A 20,532-nucleotide genomic window follows, 5' to 3' on the forward strand; every position below is an offset into this window, starting at 1 on the left:
CACCTGTGCCATGTTTATCATTCTGCCAGAGAACAAACAACAGTACACTTGTAGCAAGTGCAAGCTGGTTGTCTTGCTGGAAGAGAAGGTGTAGCAACTTGAGGCCCACCTAGCCACACCTCAAGCCAACAGGACAGAGTTAGTTGATAGAACTGAGTTGACTGAGATTGAGCACCAAGATAGATGGGGTGCCCCCAGGGTGGAGAAATATTGTGCATTGCAAGAGTCTAACCCCTAGAGGAATGTGATACATAGAAGTATGTACATAGAAGGATACATCCATGGGCGTACCCAGGATCAAAATTGGGGGGGCAGGCAAGCCACGGGGCCCAGCCACGCCCCCCAGCCACCCGATTACTTGGCTGGGATCCCCCAGGAGGCGTGGTCAATGTCCACGCATCCCGGAGGGGAGGGGGTGGTCACCCCGAGAGAGTGACCGAGAGAGAGGCAGAGAGGAGCCTGGCAAAGGTGGCAGGGAGGAGGAAACGCGCTTGCGCACTCACGCTCGCTCTCCCTCGCACACAACACAACTCAAGCGCTTTCTCTCCCGCCCTTACCGCCGCTCCTCAGACTCACTCCACTCCGCTCCTGCTGCGAACGCCAAGTTGCGACCACTGATTGCCGCCGAACTTGCCCGCAAGTACAAGGGGGGAGAGGGCTGCAGCAGGCTCCTCTAGCTAGCCTCTTCCTACTCAGCGCGGAGCAGTCGCTCTGGAGCCTGATCCTGTGGCGGAGGCGACTGTAGCGAAGCGTGCACACCCACCCACCCCTCCCCGCCGAAGCAGCTCAGGAGCCGGGCAGGAGGGGAAAGAGGCGGGAACGCGTGCCGCCTCCTTGTGCGATTGGCTGGCTATGATGTCCATGCCCCCCGGAGGGGAGGCAGCGGTCATGCGGTTCTCCGCAACCACTTTTCCCCACCGGCCACTTTTTACAAAAAACCTGTGATGCTACAGCTTGCGGCGCGAGCTGTAATTTATACCTTTTCCCCCTTCCTTTTTAGCTTCTAGGGGGGGCCCCCCTGGGTACGCCCATGAGTAGGACAGTCACAAACCACACTTTGTCATTAGAGTTGCAAAATCGCTTCCATGCTTTCACCTTGGACTCTGATTCGGGGCCAGAGAAGCTAAGACAGCAGTTGTGAACCTCAGAAGAGATGAAGGTGGCTGTGAAAGGTACAGTGCACAGAATGATTATTGCCACCCCCAGAGGAGAAAGATAGGAGGAGATGGATCTGGAGGAGTCTTTTTCCATTCTTGAACTAACCCATCAGATCCAAAGCTTCTGACCACAGATGAGTGTGCTGATAATGTACTTGCTACCTTACGTGGAGATGTGGAGTACTCATTAATGGTTTCTTGTCACCCTGGAAAAAAGTGACAAGTGGGGTGCTGCAGGGTTCTGTCCTGGGCCCAATGTTGTTCATCGTCTTTATAAATGACTTGGATGAAGGAATTGAGGGGATGCTCATCAAATTTGCAAATGACACCAAACTGGGAGGGCGTAGCTAATGCCGCAGAAAACAGAATCAGAATTCAAAATGGCCTTAACAGATTGGAGAACTGGGCACAAGCTAACAAAATGAATTTCAATAGGGACAATAGGTTTTGCACTTAGGCAGAAAGAACCAGATGCACAAATATAGGATGGGGGACACCTGTATTACTAGCAGTACATGTGAAAAGGATCTAGGGGTCTTGGTGGACCACAAGCTTAACAATGAGTCAACAGTGTGATGCAATATCAAAAAAGAAAAAGAAAAAAGCTAATGCTATTCTAGGCTGCATCAACAGAAGTATAGTGTCCAGATCAAGGGAAGTAATCGCACTACTCTATTCTGCCTTAGTCAGACCACACTTGGAATACTGTGTCTAATTCTGGGCACCACAATTTAAGAAGGATGTTGACAAGCTGGAACGTGTGCAGAGAAAGGCAACCAAGATGGTCAAGGGTCTGGAAACTAAGCCTTATGCGGAGCGCTTGAAGGAGTTGGGTTTGTTTAGCCTGGAAAAGAGGAGAGTGAGAGGAGATATGATTGCCATCAAATATTTTAAGGGCTGTCACATGGAGGAGGCAGCATGCTTGCTTTCTCCTGCTCTGGAGGGTAGGATTCAAACCAATGGCTTCAAGTTGCAGGAAAGGAGATTCTGACTAAACATTCAGACAAAAATCTGACAGTAAGAGCATCCTGTTCCTCAAGATGCTTATACAGAGAAGGCATGATTTGATGGTCAATATACCATGTAGTTAGAGTTCCAGTTCATTTATTGGAGATGTAGAGGATGAAAAACATGATCCCATTGTTCAGATGAGAGAAATAGGATTCTTAGCCTTTATCTAATTTTGTGTTGTGGATCTGTGGAAAGTTTGTTTATCAAGTACCAGGCTTTTATGTTTTCAAAGCCCTTTCAAAGCCCTGTTGTAAATTACTTCCGTAGTTATTGCCTTATAAACCCTTATAAACTTGCAGAATATCTTTTGTGCAGTGATTCCTAAGGTCATGCAACTGATGTCTCCTCTTCCCCCTCCACAGCCTACTGTTTCTTATGCCATGCTATACTTTGCATCAGTGGAACATTTAGCATACAGTATATGCGATTGCTTAATGGCTGGCATGCAGTAACACAAATACTAATGTCCTTTCACAGCAGTGTTGCTCTGTGATCTTGTTGACAGCTTGACTGACACATGAATAGCGTACATTAGAGCTGGTTACTGTGTCCAAATGCAAGCTAAGACATTATGGTAGATAATAAAGAAGAATGGCATGGCATGTGAATGAAGGGAAGCTGACATGTACCAAGAAACTTACTTCCTTTCGCATGAACAGACCTGAACTTTTTTCTAAAGAAGCACACACCCTGAAAACAATTCCAACGCTGTCTTAAAGATGTGATTCAGTAGACTGAAAAGGAAGACGTTGCAGGACTGGTGGTGCAAAATTTGAATATGCAAATGCATTTATTATCACTGACACTGCATTGGTTTCGGAGAGTGGTGCCCTCAAAATGTTGGTGGATTACAGCTCCCATTATCCCTGACCATTGGTAGTGCTAGCAAGGACTGGAGGGATCTGAGCAACTTTTGGAGGGCACTAAATTGACTCAGAATGTTGTGTAATGGGTTACTGGACAGGGTGGAAGATGAGAGATTCATGAAAGGGGGCATGTCAAGCTGCCTTGGTGCTCCGAGTTCCTCTGAGTCCTCAGCTGCATTGTGGGATCCCAAGCCTCTTAGAATAGTTCTTCCCAGGGTCTTAGTCAGGTGGAATCCTGAGAATAAAATAGCCTTTCCTCAATGGAGAGACATCATTGGACCCAACACAGTGATACGCAAAATGTTTTTTTTTCTTTCTCCCTGGAGTGAGTGGTAGATGAATTGGAAAGCGGATTTATTTAAAATATTTATAACCCACTTTTCCTAAAGAATAATCAAATATAATTAACAATATGATTATTAAAACAATGAAACATTAAAATGTGAATTACAAAGCCTCAGCAGCATAAAACAAGAAACCCAGAACATATTCTATAAAAAGCAGGCTGCAGAGAGCAAAATAAATACTATTCAATGCTGTTTGTGTAAAAAAAAACATTTAAAGTGATATTGCAGTATTTAAAAATAAATCTCATGGGTTTTCTTCTGCTTTGGATTTGTCCCTCATTCTTGTTTATGATTCCACCCCAGGGTTGGCGTCCTTGTGCTGGAACACACCCTCTCATTTTTGCTATATAACTTGCTTCACAGCCAAGGCAATTATGGTATAAAACAGTAGCTTTGGAAGTGAAGTAATGTATCTCTTAAAAGATAATTGCTGACCTCGTACTATCCAGAATGTAATGCTTGTCTGCAGCTGAGGGTTTTTTTTTGTTTTGTTTTTAAGTTCCTTGGCTGAAAACTTTGTCAGTATGTCTTGCAATAAAATATTATTACAAGTGAGAAGTTTGGAGGCCTTGGTTGATATGGGCACCAAATATCGTAGTCCCTTTGTTACCTTTATTACAGTTGCCTTATCCTGATGGAAGATGTATGGGAAAATATTGTCTTTGAGATGGCATCAAAATGTTTTCTTATTTCTTATTTATTAATTTATTCTGTTCCAATTTGCCCATCATTCTAATCCCTGGACAGTTCACACACACACACACAAACACACACACACATTAAAGCAATAAAAATAAATACTAAAATTTTAAACTATATATTAAATAAGATGCGATATAGCCAATGAACTATCATCAGTATTGCTGGTGTTGATTGGGTAGGAAATCTTTTTGGCCTGTTGGGAAAGATCTGTATCTGTTTCCTTCACTGTGGGCTAACTTTGACAGGTGAGCAGGACAACCCATCTTGATGTCAGGTGATTGAGGTGGGGGCTGTCCCAGTTGCCTGTCTCTTGCCCAGCACTTCTAAAGTTTCTGACCATCCAGCTGGATGTCACACACACGGGAACCAAATCACAAGGGGCTTTGCCAGCCCTGTGCTTTCCAACTACCAAGCATAGGGTTGGCAAAGCAGTGTTCTTCTGGGGAACTAGGTATCACAGTTGATCCATCAAGTTTACACTTCAGCCCTGCGTTTCTGCACAGATCAGGTGCGCAAGGAACCAGGTTGCATAACTGATCACATACGAATCAGCTGTGAAGCAAGTGGATGTGGTTTGCAGGAAAATGGCCTGCAACTCAGATGTTCTGCCCCCTGCTTTAATAGGTGGAGAGGTATATTTTGGTCAGCATTAAGAGGTTAATATCATTGGTGCTAGTCATATAACTTTGAGGGTAGGGAGTTCCACTGACCAGGCACCACCACAGAGGTCTTATTTGTTGTCGGATGAGAACAACTTTCTCAAATTTTCTGTACAGGCAATGCTTAATCAACATTTGATTTCCTTGCAGGGTGTCTGCAATTGTTGATTTAGTCCACAGTTGGTACTGATCAACTTAAGTTGACCCACTATAAAGAAAGATCAAGTTTGCGCTGTAAGTGACCTGATGGCTGTACAAATAGGACCTCAACAGTTGGTGATACAGTATATGTCTCTTCCTGTAATTTGATGCCGTGTGCAAATCGTTAGTTTTACATGGGATAGATTCTGCCCAGAACTGTTAATTGTATTAATTTGCGACAGGCACATTTGATCTAATTTCATCCCAAATAGAAAGCACCTTAGATAGATTTGCTCAAGTTTTGTGAAGTTTTGTTAGCATCATAACAGAGATAGGAGCTTGTGTCCAGACCCGACTTTCATATACAAGGTACTGTGTTAGTCCAATATTTTCCCCCCTACTAGAAGCTTTTAGTCAAATGCAGATGACTGCCTAATTCATTTTGTAAATGTTATAATTAAATAAATCTGTGGCAGAGGGCCCAGATCTTGAAAATGGCTGAATGAAACTTGCAGTATTAATTTCTGTGATCAGGCAGCAAACAGGTTAAGCTTGCTTAGAAAACTCTGTGCAGAGATTTAAAGGTGCTTTGTTGAAACACGATGATCGTCAGCAAAACCTTTTTTCTCTTTAAACAATCACACATACAGGAAATAAATTTTGATGATTAAGGGGGGGACTCTAAAATTTGATGAGTTAAAAAAAGTTTTAAAGTTATATGGGTTTTTTTTAATTCTTTCTGAAATCTAACAGAAGCTGCTTTGGGCTTCTCTTCCCACACTTGCATGGACACTTCTGTGCTTTTTACAGTTCCAATCTCCTGCTTATGGCACGTTTTAGCAGGAAGGCATTTGTTCATGGTAGTATGTAATAAAAAAAGGGGGGGCTATATAATGCTAGCTCCACTGAAGGCTATCAAAGTTCCATTATTTTACTGGAGATGTTGTTATTAATGGGTCTAGGCACTTGAGCAGAAACTGGGGCACACTTAATCATGCAGCCTTTTTATTTGAACCATCTAAGTAATGAATATTGGATTGGGTGCACGCACACACACTCACACACACACACACACTAGATGGGGAACCTCAGGCCCAGGGGCTGAATGTAGCCCCGTCCTTGGTATTCTCTCCAGGCCACACTCCTTACCAGCCTTGCTTTGTACCCTTCATGTTATTGCCTGACTGTAAGGTGTCCTTGAACTGTGTTAATGCCTCTTTTACTTGCATGGATGGGCGATAGAGAAGGGGTGTGGTGAGCATATGTACTAGCTATAGCCTTCTGTATAAAGGTAACACGGTTGTTTCTTTTTCCATCCACTTCTACCTCTGGCCCTTCCCTTCACTAGTATGTGGCCCCTGGAAGATTTCCAAGAAGGGAATGCGTCCTTCAACCTGTAAAAAGGTTCCATATCGTGGCCCCACCAGTATTTCCCATTCCAGGTGTCAGCTTGTTCTCCAGCCAGAGTGTGGAATCTTTGTCCCTCCCTCCAAATGCAGTGGGAGTAATTCATATTTCTCTGTGTAGTCTTGCATTTCCAGCAATTTTCCCACTGCAGCTTCATGTTCTGGATGGTAAACTCCATTAAGCATCCTTGGCATGTGCTCAGTCTATAAAATGAAGTCAATCTTGGCCACTGCTTCAACTGTTTTACTAGGATCATTTCAGGGCTGTGGAATCCCTAGCCAGTCTACAAGCGAGATCAGCCAGGTGTTTCTAATTGTATGTATGTAGAAACTGTATGTGTGGGTGAGGGAACAAGCAAATTGATAGAGAGATTCTGTTCTTTTTTTATTAGTATTTTTTGCAGGACTGGAACATTTTGTTGTGCTTTAAATGCTGATTTTCTTAAATAGAGTAGGTTAGACAAAATTTTAAATGCTAGTCAGGATTCAACTAATTTTGATTGGCCAGCCATTATTTGTCCTTATCAAAGATATTGTTCCATTTCCTAAATGTGCTCCCTTTTTCCTCTGTGGTATTTGTATAGCCTCCTGATGGCTGGCATTGTGAGGGGAAAAGCAGAGTTCTGCTTGAAGAGCATCTCAACATGCACATGTGCTGTTGGAGAGCGTCAGAGTTGTGACAAGGAATTTAAGCTTAGGCTGGCTGCAATAAATATTTTCATGTACCTTTCTGATAATATTTTTGTTGCATGTCTATGGCTGTGTCTTCTTTCCCTCACCTTAGGGGTGGAGAACCTGTGGCCTTCCAGATCTCGTTAAACTACAACTCCCACCATCCATCATCATTAGCTGGGCTGATGGGATTTGGAGTTCATCAAAAAAATTAGAGGTCCAAGGTTTGCCATTCTTGCCTACTGTAACCTTACCTTACCTAGGTAAGTCCATGGGCCAGTCCAATGCCAAATGCTGATCTGAGATGCCATATCCCTTTCCAGCATTGGAGGACACCCATCACCAAGCTACCAAAAAAGGTGGACAAGTTGGTAGTAATGTTCCAGTTATCCTTTAAAACTGAGCACCAGTGCTTAAAGAAGAGATAGAAGGAAAATATGGCATCATCCATTCTCTCACCACACATGCAACATACCCCCGCTCCCACCTTTGAAATTATCCTGAAGAACAGCTAATGTTCTTAAGTGGACATTCAGTTTCTGTTCCCTACCTACTGTAGGTAATTATTTCTGCTCAGTTGCTTAAGCACTCTTAAGTAATGACAGGTGCTTGTGTTGTACCATGTAGAATGATTCTTATGAAAGATTAAAAGCCCACAGGTGTTCATGCATAGCTCATGTGTTGTATACTGGCACCATGTAATTAAATGTAATTGCTGAACATTCTAAGCTAGATCTAGATATTTTTAAATAATGAACTGCAACTCATTGTTGCTATGCTTGCTCACTTATGACCAATATAACAATCCCATATGGTGAATGTAGGACAGGACCATTTATTTTTCAGCTTTAATGATCTCTTCTTTTTTTTAGTATTCCTTTTTGATCTTAAGTAAATTATCATTTATTGCTTAGTGCCTCCACTCCTCATTCATTCCTTGGTCTTTTCAGGATATACCAGCAACCTTGATAAACTAACATCGTATCTTGAAAGCAGAGAATGTTATACATGAACTAAAATGTTGAGATGATCTGCCCCTCTATTAATTCTGTGGAAAATAACACTGATTTTGCTGTCTTGTTTAGAATTTGTTTCCTACATACTTTACACATAGACTTGACTTTTTTTACATATTTCACATATAGGAAACCATGTTTTAAGGTATGTTGAACTTCGTGTGATTTTAAACATCTTTAAAACTCTACAAATTATGGTGATGTCCTGGATTTACTGACCTTTCTTCCAGCTTTACTACTGATCTTATGTGGTGCTTAGATTTTATTATGTAGCACTGAAACAAAACAAAAAAAGAGGCTGTAAGTAAGAGCCAGGTAATATTTAACACAATCTGGAGAGAGCAAGCAAACATTTCAGCTTGTGCAGAGCTTCTACTTTGAATATTATATAATTAACTGCACATCTTTATGAAATGTTGTCCTTCATGGAGATTTTCCGGGTTTACAATGTGAACTGGTGGCATCTTGTATGCTCTCTTCTGCATTTTAGGAAAAAGAATTCCAGTATGAAACTTAAACCTCCCATTTGCAAGACGACAGCTGAAAACATAGAACCCCTTTGAATAGTCATAATAAAGGAGACAGATAAATGTTTGTGCTTTTTCAACTGTTCTTATCCCATTGCAAAATCAGTAGCTGTTTTAGGCTTTTGTTTTAAAGTTAACATTTAGAGACAGGTGGTGTCAAAATAATGTGGAGACATAATACCAGTAAGGCATAAAGTACCAGATTAAATCTCCTGCCAACCTAGCAGTTCGAAAGCACGTCAAAGTGCAAGTAGATACTGTAAATAGGTACCGCTCCAAGCGGGAAGGTAAACAGCGTTTCCGTGTGCTGCTCTGGTTCTCCAGAAGCGGCTCTGTTATGCTGGCCACATGACCTGGAAGCTGTACGCCGGCTCCCTCGGCCAATAACGCGAGATGAGCACTGCAACCCCAGAGTCAGTCACGACTGGACCTAATGGTCAGGGGTCCCTTTACCTTTACTAGATTAAATACAGCTGCTAATCTCAAAATGTTGGTTTTTCGGGTAAAAATGAAGACCCTTTCATACCAGGCTTATCTGTGATTATCCAGGGTGGTTGACTGGCTTTAATTTCAGTCTCCTTGTTAGGATGTTCAGTGCAGTCAAAAGAGAGGTCAGGATATAGTGGTAGATCTCTGGCTGATTTGCAGTAGATCACTGAGGATTTCTGACTCCTAGTTTAATGATAGCAAACCACCACCACCCCCGTCCCCATAAGGCTGCTGAAACTAAGCAAGCTTGAGAGGAAGTGAAGAATGGTTTTTTTGTGTGAAAGGACTGTGAGCTCACATCTGGAACTGAGAACAAATTCCTGGGCTGAGATACACACAAGAGGTGTCCTGTTCCTTAATTCTTAGTACACACCCACCCAGCCGCTTCCTATGCCACTTGGATATAGCTGGTGGACCCTTGGTTTTCTAGGGGAAAAAGAAGTAGATCCCCTAAACTTGAAGTTTACCCAGCCCTTCCTTTGTGCATTCTTAAACAACACAATGATAAACCCCCCACAAAAATTATTGGATGACAGATGTGAGAAATAGCCTGAGTTCTTATTACTTAAAAGAAAGTAGTCTTCCAGCATTCCTAGAATCAGGAGCAAGCCAAACAATTTACCAAACCATATAGTTTCAGGGAGTGTCCACCAAAGTGCACTCTTAATTTGTCGGATCAAGATAGCTGTTCCTGTGGTTGTTATTCTGTTGTGTCGTTTGGTTCTTTGAGATGTGGGTGCATCAGCACTGCTGCACCTCATAGCATCCCAAGATAATTTGAATTATTTCCCACTTGAATCCAACCCATAAACCCTCCTTCTCTAGCTACTGCTTTATAGTTGGAGAATATCTAGGATGGGAAGCTAGAGAAAGTCAGGCAACAGCACTTCTCAAAAGGGTGTGAACAAGTTGTACCTGATACAATTGCTGATGTGCTTGTTGCATTTGATGGCAGTTCCTACCAGTATTTGGTTTGTAAACCCTGGAAAGAAAACATGTCTCTGACCTCTTGCTTGCAAAGTGTCAGTTGTCATTAGATTCACCAACCCACTTGTGGATAAGTTTTTTCCTCCCATGTTCAGTATAAGCCAGAAGGTAACAGCTGGCACTTTCAGCAGTAAGGCAGGCCAACCAGTGTCAGCTATACTGTTAGTTCCAGCTTTGGCTGTCAAGACCAAAGATAGGATTCACACATATCTCCACCTCCCACTTACCAAATGGAGGTGCTGCTGCCTGCTTCACTTTCTTTCTTGAAATAACACAGAGAAGGCAGAATATCCTCAGAACCATACTAGAGGGTCCTCAGGGCTGATAATTTTTTTTAAAAAAATCATTCCAGTAGCACCTTAGAGACCAATAAAGTTTGTCATAGGTATGAGTTTTCGTGTGCATGCACACTTCTTCAGATACACTGAAACAGAAGTCACCAGACCCTATGTATAGTCAGAGGGTGGGGAGGGCTGATGTAAGCAAATTATGTCATACATGTCTGAAGAAATCTCTGTTGAAGGAAAATAGTTTTCCAGACCATGACAATATGTTTCTCCAAATGCATACCTTCCTATTCTTTAGGGATATTCCAGATGATCAAACAATTTGTTCATTGGTCGATCCAGGATGTGCCTTTGTTTCAATTCAGGCTCATTGATGCTGGACCATCACATGATGTTGCTTGGCTTGAACTTCTGTATATTTTACTATACACATCAATTCTAGTTTATTCCCACAGTAAAGCAGCTGCCATTTTCAGATGCTGATAAAAGAGCTTCTTGCTCTCTCTACTTTTGCCCTGGGGAACCCTTTAATGGAAGCCTGAATTAATTTTGAGGCTGTGTTCTAAAATTTGCTCTAGGTGGTTGATTATATAGTTAATTGTACTTGGTTTAATAAAAGAAACAAGTAATTTAAAAGATAAGACTCTCCTGATTACCTTTTTTATTGCCAACAATGTATTTTGTTCAACCAAGAAATTTATTTAAAATTGTTAAGAATTTTTTATGGTCTGTGTTTAAGGGAATAGATTTATAAGATGAGTGAAGAATATTTCACTAGGCAAGGTACCTAAAATCAGGTCAGTGAATAGGCCTAGTATTAACTTCTCTCTTGCCTCTAATGAGGTATTCCTATTAAAACTGCTACCATGACTCAACCTTGTGTGAACTGTTGCCTATTAATTTAAACCTTAAATCTCAAACCAATCCTTTCAAAGTAGCTTTTATTGAACCATATGATAAAATCATATTTCAAACTACTTGCTCAATGGAGAGTATGGCCCACCAACCATTTATCAATGGATTAGCTCAGGCATCCCCAAACTGTGGCCCTCCAGATGTTTTGGCCTACAACTCCCATGATTCCTAGCTAAGAGGACCAGTGGTCAGGGATGATGGGAATTGTAGTCCAAAACATCTGGAGGGCCGAAGTCTGGGAATGTCTGGATTAGCTCCACCACGTCACTTTCAAATGTTGATTCCCCTCAATTACACTAAAAATTTGACTTTTTCTGCTGCTCTATGGAATTAGAGTGCCTTTTTACAATCATTCTGCTAAGCAGTTTTGTACTGTTTCTGTGAAAAAACTGTTTCTATCCCACTCAAATGGGGGCTGCATTCCAGTCCATGAACAAAGTGTCTCCTGTGTGAGTTAGACATAGAGTACTATGGGATTTAAATCTGCTCTTTTGAGTTGCGAGTAAAACACCTCTGCTAATAAGATGATGTTTCCAACAATATTTTTTTGTGACAAGCCCTACAGAAAAACATCAAAAGTAGCTTTCATGCATACCTATTTCTTTGTGATTCATAAAGTACCTCCATATTTTCTTTTGCCTCTGTTCAATGAATATATGTATTTATTTAAAGACTACAAAGGGTTTATGGAACCATCTAGTTGAGGAAGGAACGCAGCCTGGTGAGTGAAATTGCGTGTTCATGGCACTTGGAAGAAGGAGCTGAGTTGTGGCTTTAGTTGCACTAGTGCAACCTCCTGCAATGCAGGGATCTTTTGCCCACAGTGGGCTTGAACCCACAACCCTGAGATTTAGAGTCTCATGCTCTACCAACTGAGCTATCCCTCATGGACCTTTACTTTATGAGTTAAGTGTCTCATAAAGTAAAGTACAGCTTGTCAAGGAATTGGCCACCTTTTTAAAAAAATGATTGTTGCCTGAGACCGTTAAATAAATGATGAAGTTGCTATAAGCTTATTTATTGGCCATTCTGACATGAGGAAGGATCAGCTTATATAACATTACAGAGGATTGCGGCTCCTATAATAGAAGTATAAAAATCATGTGTGCAAGGAGGGCTGTGGTGATCAGGGCGGATTTCAGCACTGCTTTATATGAGGTTAGGCATCTCTACAATAAAAAATAAAATAAAATTGTGCATCCCTCACAGCTGATGATGCCCTGCATGTGTTTTTTGAGGCTCTGGTGCTTTTTGTACCAAATTTTTAAAAGTAAAATATTACTCTGATTTTATGGCTGTGACATAAAATTCCCTAAAGTTATAAGGATAGGTAAGGCAAGTAAGGTAATGTGTCTTCCTCCTCTCTCCTTTCTCTGTCATTTCTTTCTGTTGTTAGAATCTTGGTGTTCAGCCAGTCCCAATCAAAGTTAGCCCATACAATCCAATTTGTAAACCCAGTGAGCTCTCCAGCTGCTCATTTATTTGTTGGAAATCAGGGCCAAATCTGCCACGTCAGATATTTTCTTGTTTGCTGTTCAGAAGTTATTTGCAATATTTGGCAAAGTATCTTCCATTCTTTACTGCAGTGTTTCCCAACCTTGTGCCTCCATATGTTTTGGGACTACAACTCCCATCATCCCTAGCTAGCAAGACCAGTGGCCAGGAATGATGGGAATTGTAGTCCAAAAACAGCTGGAGGCACAAGGTTGGGAAACACTGCTTTACTGAATAAACTCCATGGCAACTGTAAAGATAAAGGGTAAACAGACCCCTGACCATTAGGTCCAGTCGTGACCGACTTGGGGGTTACAGCGCTCATCTCACGTTATTGGCCGAGGGAGCCGGCGTACAGCTTCCAGGTCATGTGGCCAGCATGACAAAGCCACTTCTGGCAAACCAGAGCAGCACATGGAAACACCGTTTACCTATTTATTTATCTACTTGCACTTTGAGGTGCTTTCAAACTGCGAGGTTGATGGGAGCTCACCCCGTCGCAGGGATTCAAACCGCCAAACTTATGATCGGCAAGCCCTGGACTCTGAGGTTTAACCCACAGCGCCACCCATGTCCCAACTGTAGATGCACTCTAAACATAGTGTTACAAAAGCCAAAATAAATGTCTCTTCTGGCTGATGAGCACTAGACAAGTTATTCTGTTTTCTGATATGTCAAATTCTGTCATGCAACTTTAATACATTTATATCTAAAGTATGAAAATGGCAGTTATATGGCAGATGGTATGTTTGTTTGAACCAGGCAGCTAGATAATTTGATTCCATGTATGTAACTAGAAATTTTTTTGGGGGGGGGGAATGTTTATTCCTTTGGATTTTATAATAATTACCAATGCTTCTGTGACAACTAGTTAAAACAAAACTGTCCTAAAGTAAGAAAACCGAATTCTGGTAGTAAAGATGACACTGGCATGGTCAATAACAAACTCCATTCTTCACAACAACAATTTTGCTTTATACCACCCTATAAAAACATGGGAATAACTCTTATAACTCTCCACCATAGTAATGCGAAAGGAGAAAGTGCAATAGAGGTATAGGTTAAGAAGTGAGCAGATGAGAGTAGATAAGAATTTTTAAAAATAAAATAGAAATAACTTGTAGTGGATTTGATTCTACTCAAACTTATGTTCTTGTTTTTTTAGATTGAAACAAAGCAGTACATTGTTTTTGAGAAACATTTCACACCCAAAAGTAAATATTTTTGAAATGCTCTGGGTCATCATCCTTTTTCCTTTGTCTTCTCTACTTCAGCTGCTCTAAACAGACCTCTGATAGAGCAGGTAATGGTTCTATATAAAGAAAAATATTCCGCAGAGTTGTGCTTTCAGCAAGCTGTAAGAGGAAACAAACAAATTGCTCTGCATACCTATCATGTAAGCACTTGCCTGCATTTGTTCACGGGCTGAAATTGAAATCTGCTTAAAACTATTACCTTGAGGACTTTTTTTTATAGGTTTTGCAGGAACGTATGACTGTGGTAGAGCTGAGGCATGTTCCTGCTATTCTTGTCAGCTGTCCCAGAAGCCTCATTTGCCGGAGGGGTTTTATTTTATCAGGTCTGAATGCATTCATTGATAGTTGTGCTTTTCTCTCTCTCAAGCAGACAGTATGCTTGAATGCTGGGTGGTCACATTTGAATTTTTATTTTTACTACTACTAGTAGTACAAGAGTAGCTTTAATAGAATGCATAGAGTTTATGTGCACACTTGCTGTGAGTACTGCCCAAAGAATACAAAGGGTGTTGCAGTTCTGCGAAGGGACAGAGAGTCTATATAAGCATTCCATCTTGGGTTACCCATTTAAGAAATATAGGATGCATTTAACCACACATTTTACCCCACTTCTGCATCTGATGATGTTTGCCACTTGGCAGGAAGATACAGACAACCAAGTTACCCAAGGATGAGTGAAATGTTTGGGCTCCAAGAATCTTCTTCATGTATTTATATACCATGTTTCTATCCACCTTTCCTTGGAGGAGCTCAAGTACATGGTTCTCTTCATATTTTACCCTCACAAATCCGCCTTTTATCTGTGAGAGATGGTGACTGGCCCAAGGTCATCCAGTGAGCTTATTGGCTAAGTGAGGATTCAAACCCTGGTCTCACAGGTCCTACTCCAGCATTTGAACCACTACACCACACTGTCTTTCCACACCACACTGACTCTAGCCTGTTCCCATATGATAGTGGGAACCAGCTTGTTTTCTGTTACGGGTGTGCTGAGTGCTGAGGTTTGAAAGCACCTTTTCATGGTGTCAGCTATGCCATGCCCCTTTTCAGGATACTCCATTCGGTTACCCCTCAGTTTACCCCCCCTCAATATTCCATGCCCACTGAGCATGCTCAGTTCTTATTAGGTGGTTCTGTTTGGTGTTTTCGGGCTCCCCCAAGCCTGCTGATACATTCCTGCTGCTGTCTTTATAAAGACTGGTACAGTGGTACCTCGGGTTACAAACACCTTGGGTTACAAACACTTCATGTAACAGACTCTGCTAACCCGGAAGTAGTATCTCAGGTTAAGAACTTTGCCCCAGGATGAGAACAGAAATTGCGCGTTGGCGGCATGGCGGCAGCGGGAAGCCCTATTAGCTAAAGTGGTACCTCAGGTTGAGAATGGTTTCAGGTTAAGAATGGACTTCTGGAACGAATTAAGTTCATAACCAGAGGTACCATGTACGTGGAGAATGAGTTTGGCTATTGGTATATACATCTGGAGCATGGCTTTTAATACAGGCATGACCTTTAATACAGGTTTGAATATTTAATAGGAAAAACATTGATTTTGTGTAATATAGTAGCTTCTCTCTTGAAACAATTTTCACACTATCAAGTTTTGAAACATTTAGCTTTCTTTTGTTTTCCCCATGTGGCCTTTTTATTCTCACAGTAGAAATAATTTGTGTTCTAGAAACTCGATCGACACATTTTGTTCACACAGCAATGTTTTTCCCTCTCCTGTTTTTTCTAGGGATATCAGTATGAACAATATAACAAGGTTGCCGGAAGATGCATTCAGGAATTTTCCTTACCTTGAAGAATTGTGAGTATTGAATCTAACCTGCTTTTGTGGCATGGAGAGTGAGTGAGTGAGTAAAGGTTGTCTGAGAAATGCATGTAAAAGTAAATAGTGATATGTGAATCAACTGTGAACAAAGAAGGCATTGTACTTAATAGTTTTTAAAAATCCTATATGTGCTTCAAAGCCAGGATTCTATTTACATGGAACCTTTTTATAGTAATTATTTTAATTGTGATTGTAGTGATGACATAGGCTTAATTACAGTGCTATCCAAAGATAACACAGGGGCTGTGCAATTACCACTGTTTTAAATGGAGCTATGCTAGACTGATTGCATAGCTTTTATAAAACTTGCTATAGTTACTGTGGTTCCCATCAGCCTAGGTTGGGACAAGTACTGTGTGTGTGTTGTGTGTAAAGGTTGGGAAGTGTTGAGAGAGTGAGACTTTGTGAGAAACAACCAGATGTTCTCATTAAATGCATCCCATTACCTTAAATGTTTAAGTGAAAGGGTGTTCCTCACTCATGGCCCCAACCGAACATAAATGAGAAGGGGTTTTTTGAACGTTGATGTGAATGTAGACAGAACAGGCAATGCAGTAATGGGGGGGGGGGAGATTAAAGTAGAAAAGACATATTGTATCTTTTTTCACTCCATTAAAATACAGCTCCCTTTTTAATAATTCCCGAACAGTGGTGTGGCACACTCAAAGCATACTGAGAGCGCTTTTTCTTTTCTTTTTAAAGACAAATTTAAGTTGAAAATCCTCAATGAATAGCTTGGGAATCTCTGAGAGATTAGGGTAGTCCCTATATTCTTTTTCAGGCAGATGTGGTTAGCTTGTGCCCCTTCAGTCATTGTTGGGCTTGTTGGCTGGGGCTGATGGGAGATGGAGTCCAACAACTTCTTGAGTTCTCCATCTGGAGGTCCAAAGGTTAGCCTGTTTTAAATGATTGCTCAAATATGACCCTGTAGAACAGTTGTATGCAAGTTTATAGAATATTAATAGCACTACAACTTGATTCGGAATAATGGAAAAGCCATTTAATGCAAAAATCTTAAATATCGGTTGCAGCTGCTACTGTTTAATTGTAAACAGCCTCAAAATAAAAAGCACAAGGGTGGTAATTGGCTACATGAGAATGTGTGCAGGGAGATCCCTGATGCAAACATTGCTTTGGCAATGATTCACAAGGTGGGTCGCCATAGACTAGCCATTGTCTTCAGTCCTAGTCCCTGTCCCAGAATATAGAGGAGATGATGCTACCAAGCTTCCTTGCAGAGTGTTGCAACGTACCAGGGGAAAAAAATTAATAATATGTGGAACACTTCAAACACCCTAACAGCACTATATAATTGCTAAGTTAATAAATAATAGACATTTATTAATATTAAAGGAGGCAAGTTATACCTAGTGCTTTATATAATAGATTGAAAACTGTGTTGCATGTTTTATTTTATGTATAAATATTTTTATATAAATATTTGCTGTATAGTATGTTTGTGTCCTTCTCACGTGTTTCTATATTTTTAAAATAAATAAGCAACTCTTTGAATGACTTGCATTCATCTCTCCCCACCCCCACACCTGCCTATAAGTACAAAGCTATAAAACCAAACTATGTGGGTGTTTCAGTCTTTATGTAACTTCTGTAAACTTGGGGTGTGTCTTGAGATGAGGAGCCAAAAGGCAGAACCTTTAGCCACTATATACTTGGAACTCCATTGCACAATACCCAAAGTATCTTTATTGCAAACTGTAATGATAGTGCTTAGGAAGAAGAAAAAGAAAAAGAAAAAGCATAGAAAAGTTTTCCATTTTATTATGGGACTGAGAAATCCTGATTTAATTACTTGCCTTTCTGGTGCAACATTCTAACATATTTCTATTCCCTTGCTACAAAAATGAAAAGAATTTAAGGTGTGTCTTTTTCATCATGCACATTGTCAAGCTCGAAGAGCTATACAAAAGAAAAGAAACATACTCTGTATCCAAGTATACAAATGTGTGAATAGTGTCACCATGACCTGGTTCACACATAAACGGAAGCTAAACTATGGTTTAGCGCAAACGTGTGGGTTCCTGTAGAGGAGATTATGGCTGCTGCAATCCTCTCTGTTTGTTGCTGTGAGCTAATCCATGGGTCATAGCCACATCATACATTTAAATCACTCTTGTACTGCTGTAACACTCATGGCTTCCACCAAAAATATTGTAAACTGTAGTTTGTTAAGGGGGCTCTTAACAACTCTCAGCACCCTTATAAGGTTCCCATGGTTCTTTGGGGAAAGCCATGACAGTCAAAGTCAGGCATCCCCAAACTTCGGCCCTCCAGATGTTTTGGACTACAATTCCCATCTTCCCCGACCACTGGTCCTGTTAGCTAGTGATCATGGGAGTTGTAGGCCAAAACATCTGGAGGGCCTGCAGTTTGGGGATGCCTGGTCAAAGTGGTATAAAGTGGCTTAGTGTGCTGCCCAAATCCAGGCTTGTGATTTGTCTTGCTACAAACAAACAATGGGTATAACCAAGGTTTGTTCCTTGAGTTTACAGCTCATGGTTTGTCTTGCTATGACTGCAATCTTAAGCGTAGTTTCCTAGGTGTGAACTCTTATTGCATTTGCCGATCCTTTTATCTGATTGCATAGGTTCAATTAGTAAAACACAGTGTGACCTTTAGCAAAAGATTTTCAGGTAGCTGAAATGCATCCTTTAGCGTTTAAAAGTATTTCAAAGAAATGTTGTCATTTAACCTTCTAGCATGAAGTAGGAAACCCATCAAAGGAAGAAGTATCTAGCCTCTGCTTGGTTATTTCCTCCTTCTCTGACTTCCTATTTGCTAATCTGTCTCAATAGCAAAACTTGAAAGTGTCATTATCACCTCAGTCACTTGCCAGATCAAGGAGCGTCTGTTAGTTACCCTAGTGCAGGCATCCCCAAACTTCAGCCCTCTAGATGTTTTGGACTGCAATTCCCATCTTCCCCGACCACTGGTCCTGTTAGCTAGGGATCATGGGAGTTGTAGGCCAAAACATCTGAAGGGCCGCAGTTTGGGGATGCCTGCCCCTAGTGCATGTCATAATTTCTCCTCAGAAAAAAAAGTTATGTTCTCCCCATTCCTGTTTTTGCTCCACAATGTCACTGCTTCAACTACCAGATGTTTAAACAGTGCTGATTTCTTTAAGTGTTGTTGCTGCAGGTTTTTTTTTTTTTTAGGAGTGGTGGGGGAGATGTGTAAATAGTCAGTAGGCGGCATTGCACTTAATTGGGTCTGGGTGGAGTCAGAAATTTCCTGTTAATATTTTCTTCTTCTTAGAAGAAAAGCAAGGAAGTTCTTAGCAGGCTTCTTCACTGGTCCTCTTAAGTCTTCTGTGACAACAGCTATTTTCTTCCCAGTGAATAGTATTTTTCCAGCGTGGGAATTGGGAGGGAAGAATCTGAAATCCCCAGAAGCACAGAAACTAAAAAACTCACCAGCCTACTTCGTCCACACTCTGATACAAAAATGTTCCACCCACGAACAAGAGCCTCAAGGAAAGCAGCACAAAATAGCAGACATACTTCAACTACATATTTTGTTGACCTTTTTTGATGCAGTGTGCTCTAGTTTTCAGACTTGGATTAGCAGACAAACCTGAAACACCCTCTGCTAGCTGTAATGAAAATAGGATGCATTTATTACAACAAAAAGTTACCATTTGTTGAGTTGCAGCATGTAGTCCTCCTATGATACATTTGAATGACTGCATGGTCATTTTAGAGCAGGCATCCCCAAACTTCGTCCCTCCAGATGTTTTGGACTACAATTCCCATCATCCCTGACCACTGGTCCTGTTAGCTAGGGATCATGGGAGTTGTAGGCCAAAACATCTGGAGGGCCGCAGTTTGGGGATGCCTGTTTTAGAGCATTTGCCTACACTGCTGGATCAATTTAGGTCTCATTCACAAAACAAAATGCATGAAAACAACAACAACAACAACAACAACAACTAATTTTTATTTATACCCCGCCCTTCCCGATTTGAAAACTGGGCTCAGGGCGGCTAACAGCGAATATAAACATTGAATAAAAGCCAGAGAGATGGCACACAGGAAGCCCATCTCTAAACTGCTTACTTTAAAAATGAGTTACAGGAGAAGGGAGTTGATGGGGCAGAGGACTCAGTATCCTAATCAGAAGGAAGAAAATGAAGTGTGTGAGTTTGCAGGAGAAGGCTGCTAAGACCTTTCAAGTGGTAGATGAATAAATGATTAAGTTAATTTGGAATATGCAGAAAATGTAAAAAATAAAATCAAGAAACTTCAGAAATGGGGAAGGAAGTCGGGCATAGAAAGGCTAAAATGATTGTAAAATTATTGAAGTGTATAAAATTGAAAATCATGCATAAACATTAAAAAAATACCTCTCAGGTGTGTATTGGTAATTAAGATGAAATTCCTACCTGCTTCACTTTCTACTGAAGGAGGAGGAGTCTATTACAAGAAAGGGATTTCTTAAAGAGGCAGGAGAAGGTTTTTTTTTAAAAAAAAAGGGGGAAGAAACAAAAGGGTGGGGGACTGGCACCTTGATTATAAAGGGCAGTTTTGGGAATCAATTTTAAGTTATGCACATTCATTTAAAAAACCCAACATCCGAAAAGAAAATTAATGTCCAAAGCTGAATTAAGATGGAGGAGACAGAAGGGATTTATATTAAATTATGTCCAGGTGTTTCATGCTATCCTGACATGTTAAGCCCCCTTTTGCTTCTGTTGGGTCACACAGGAGCCACAAACTAAAGCAGGCATGCTTCACATTCTAATTTATATG

At 41.0% G+C, this 20,532-nt stretch overlaps 1 protein-coding gene across 1 annotated transcript in view; it reads left to right on the forward strand.

Moving 5' to 3' along the window:
* The window catches only part of LGR4 (leucine rich repeat containing G protein-coupled receptor 4), an 85,880-nt gene that overhangs the window by 26,593 nt on the left and 38,755 nt on the right, over positions 1-20,532 (forward strand). Inside the window, exon 2 of the mRNA XM_035117726.3 lies at positions 15,671-15,742. Within this exon, the coding sequence (XP_034973617.1) occupies positions 15,671-15,742 (72 nt within the window). The remainder of the gene's footprint in view (positions 1-15,670; positions 15,743-20,532) is intronic.

Source organism: Zootoca vivipara, chromosome 1 (assembly GCF_965207765.1).
Source record: "Zootoca vivipara chromosome 1, rZooViv2.hap1.1, whole genome shotgun sequence".
In the NCBI taxonomy this organism is placed as follows: Eukaryota; Metazoa; Chordata; class Lepidosauria; order Squamata; family Lacertidae; genus Zootoca; species Zootoca vivipara.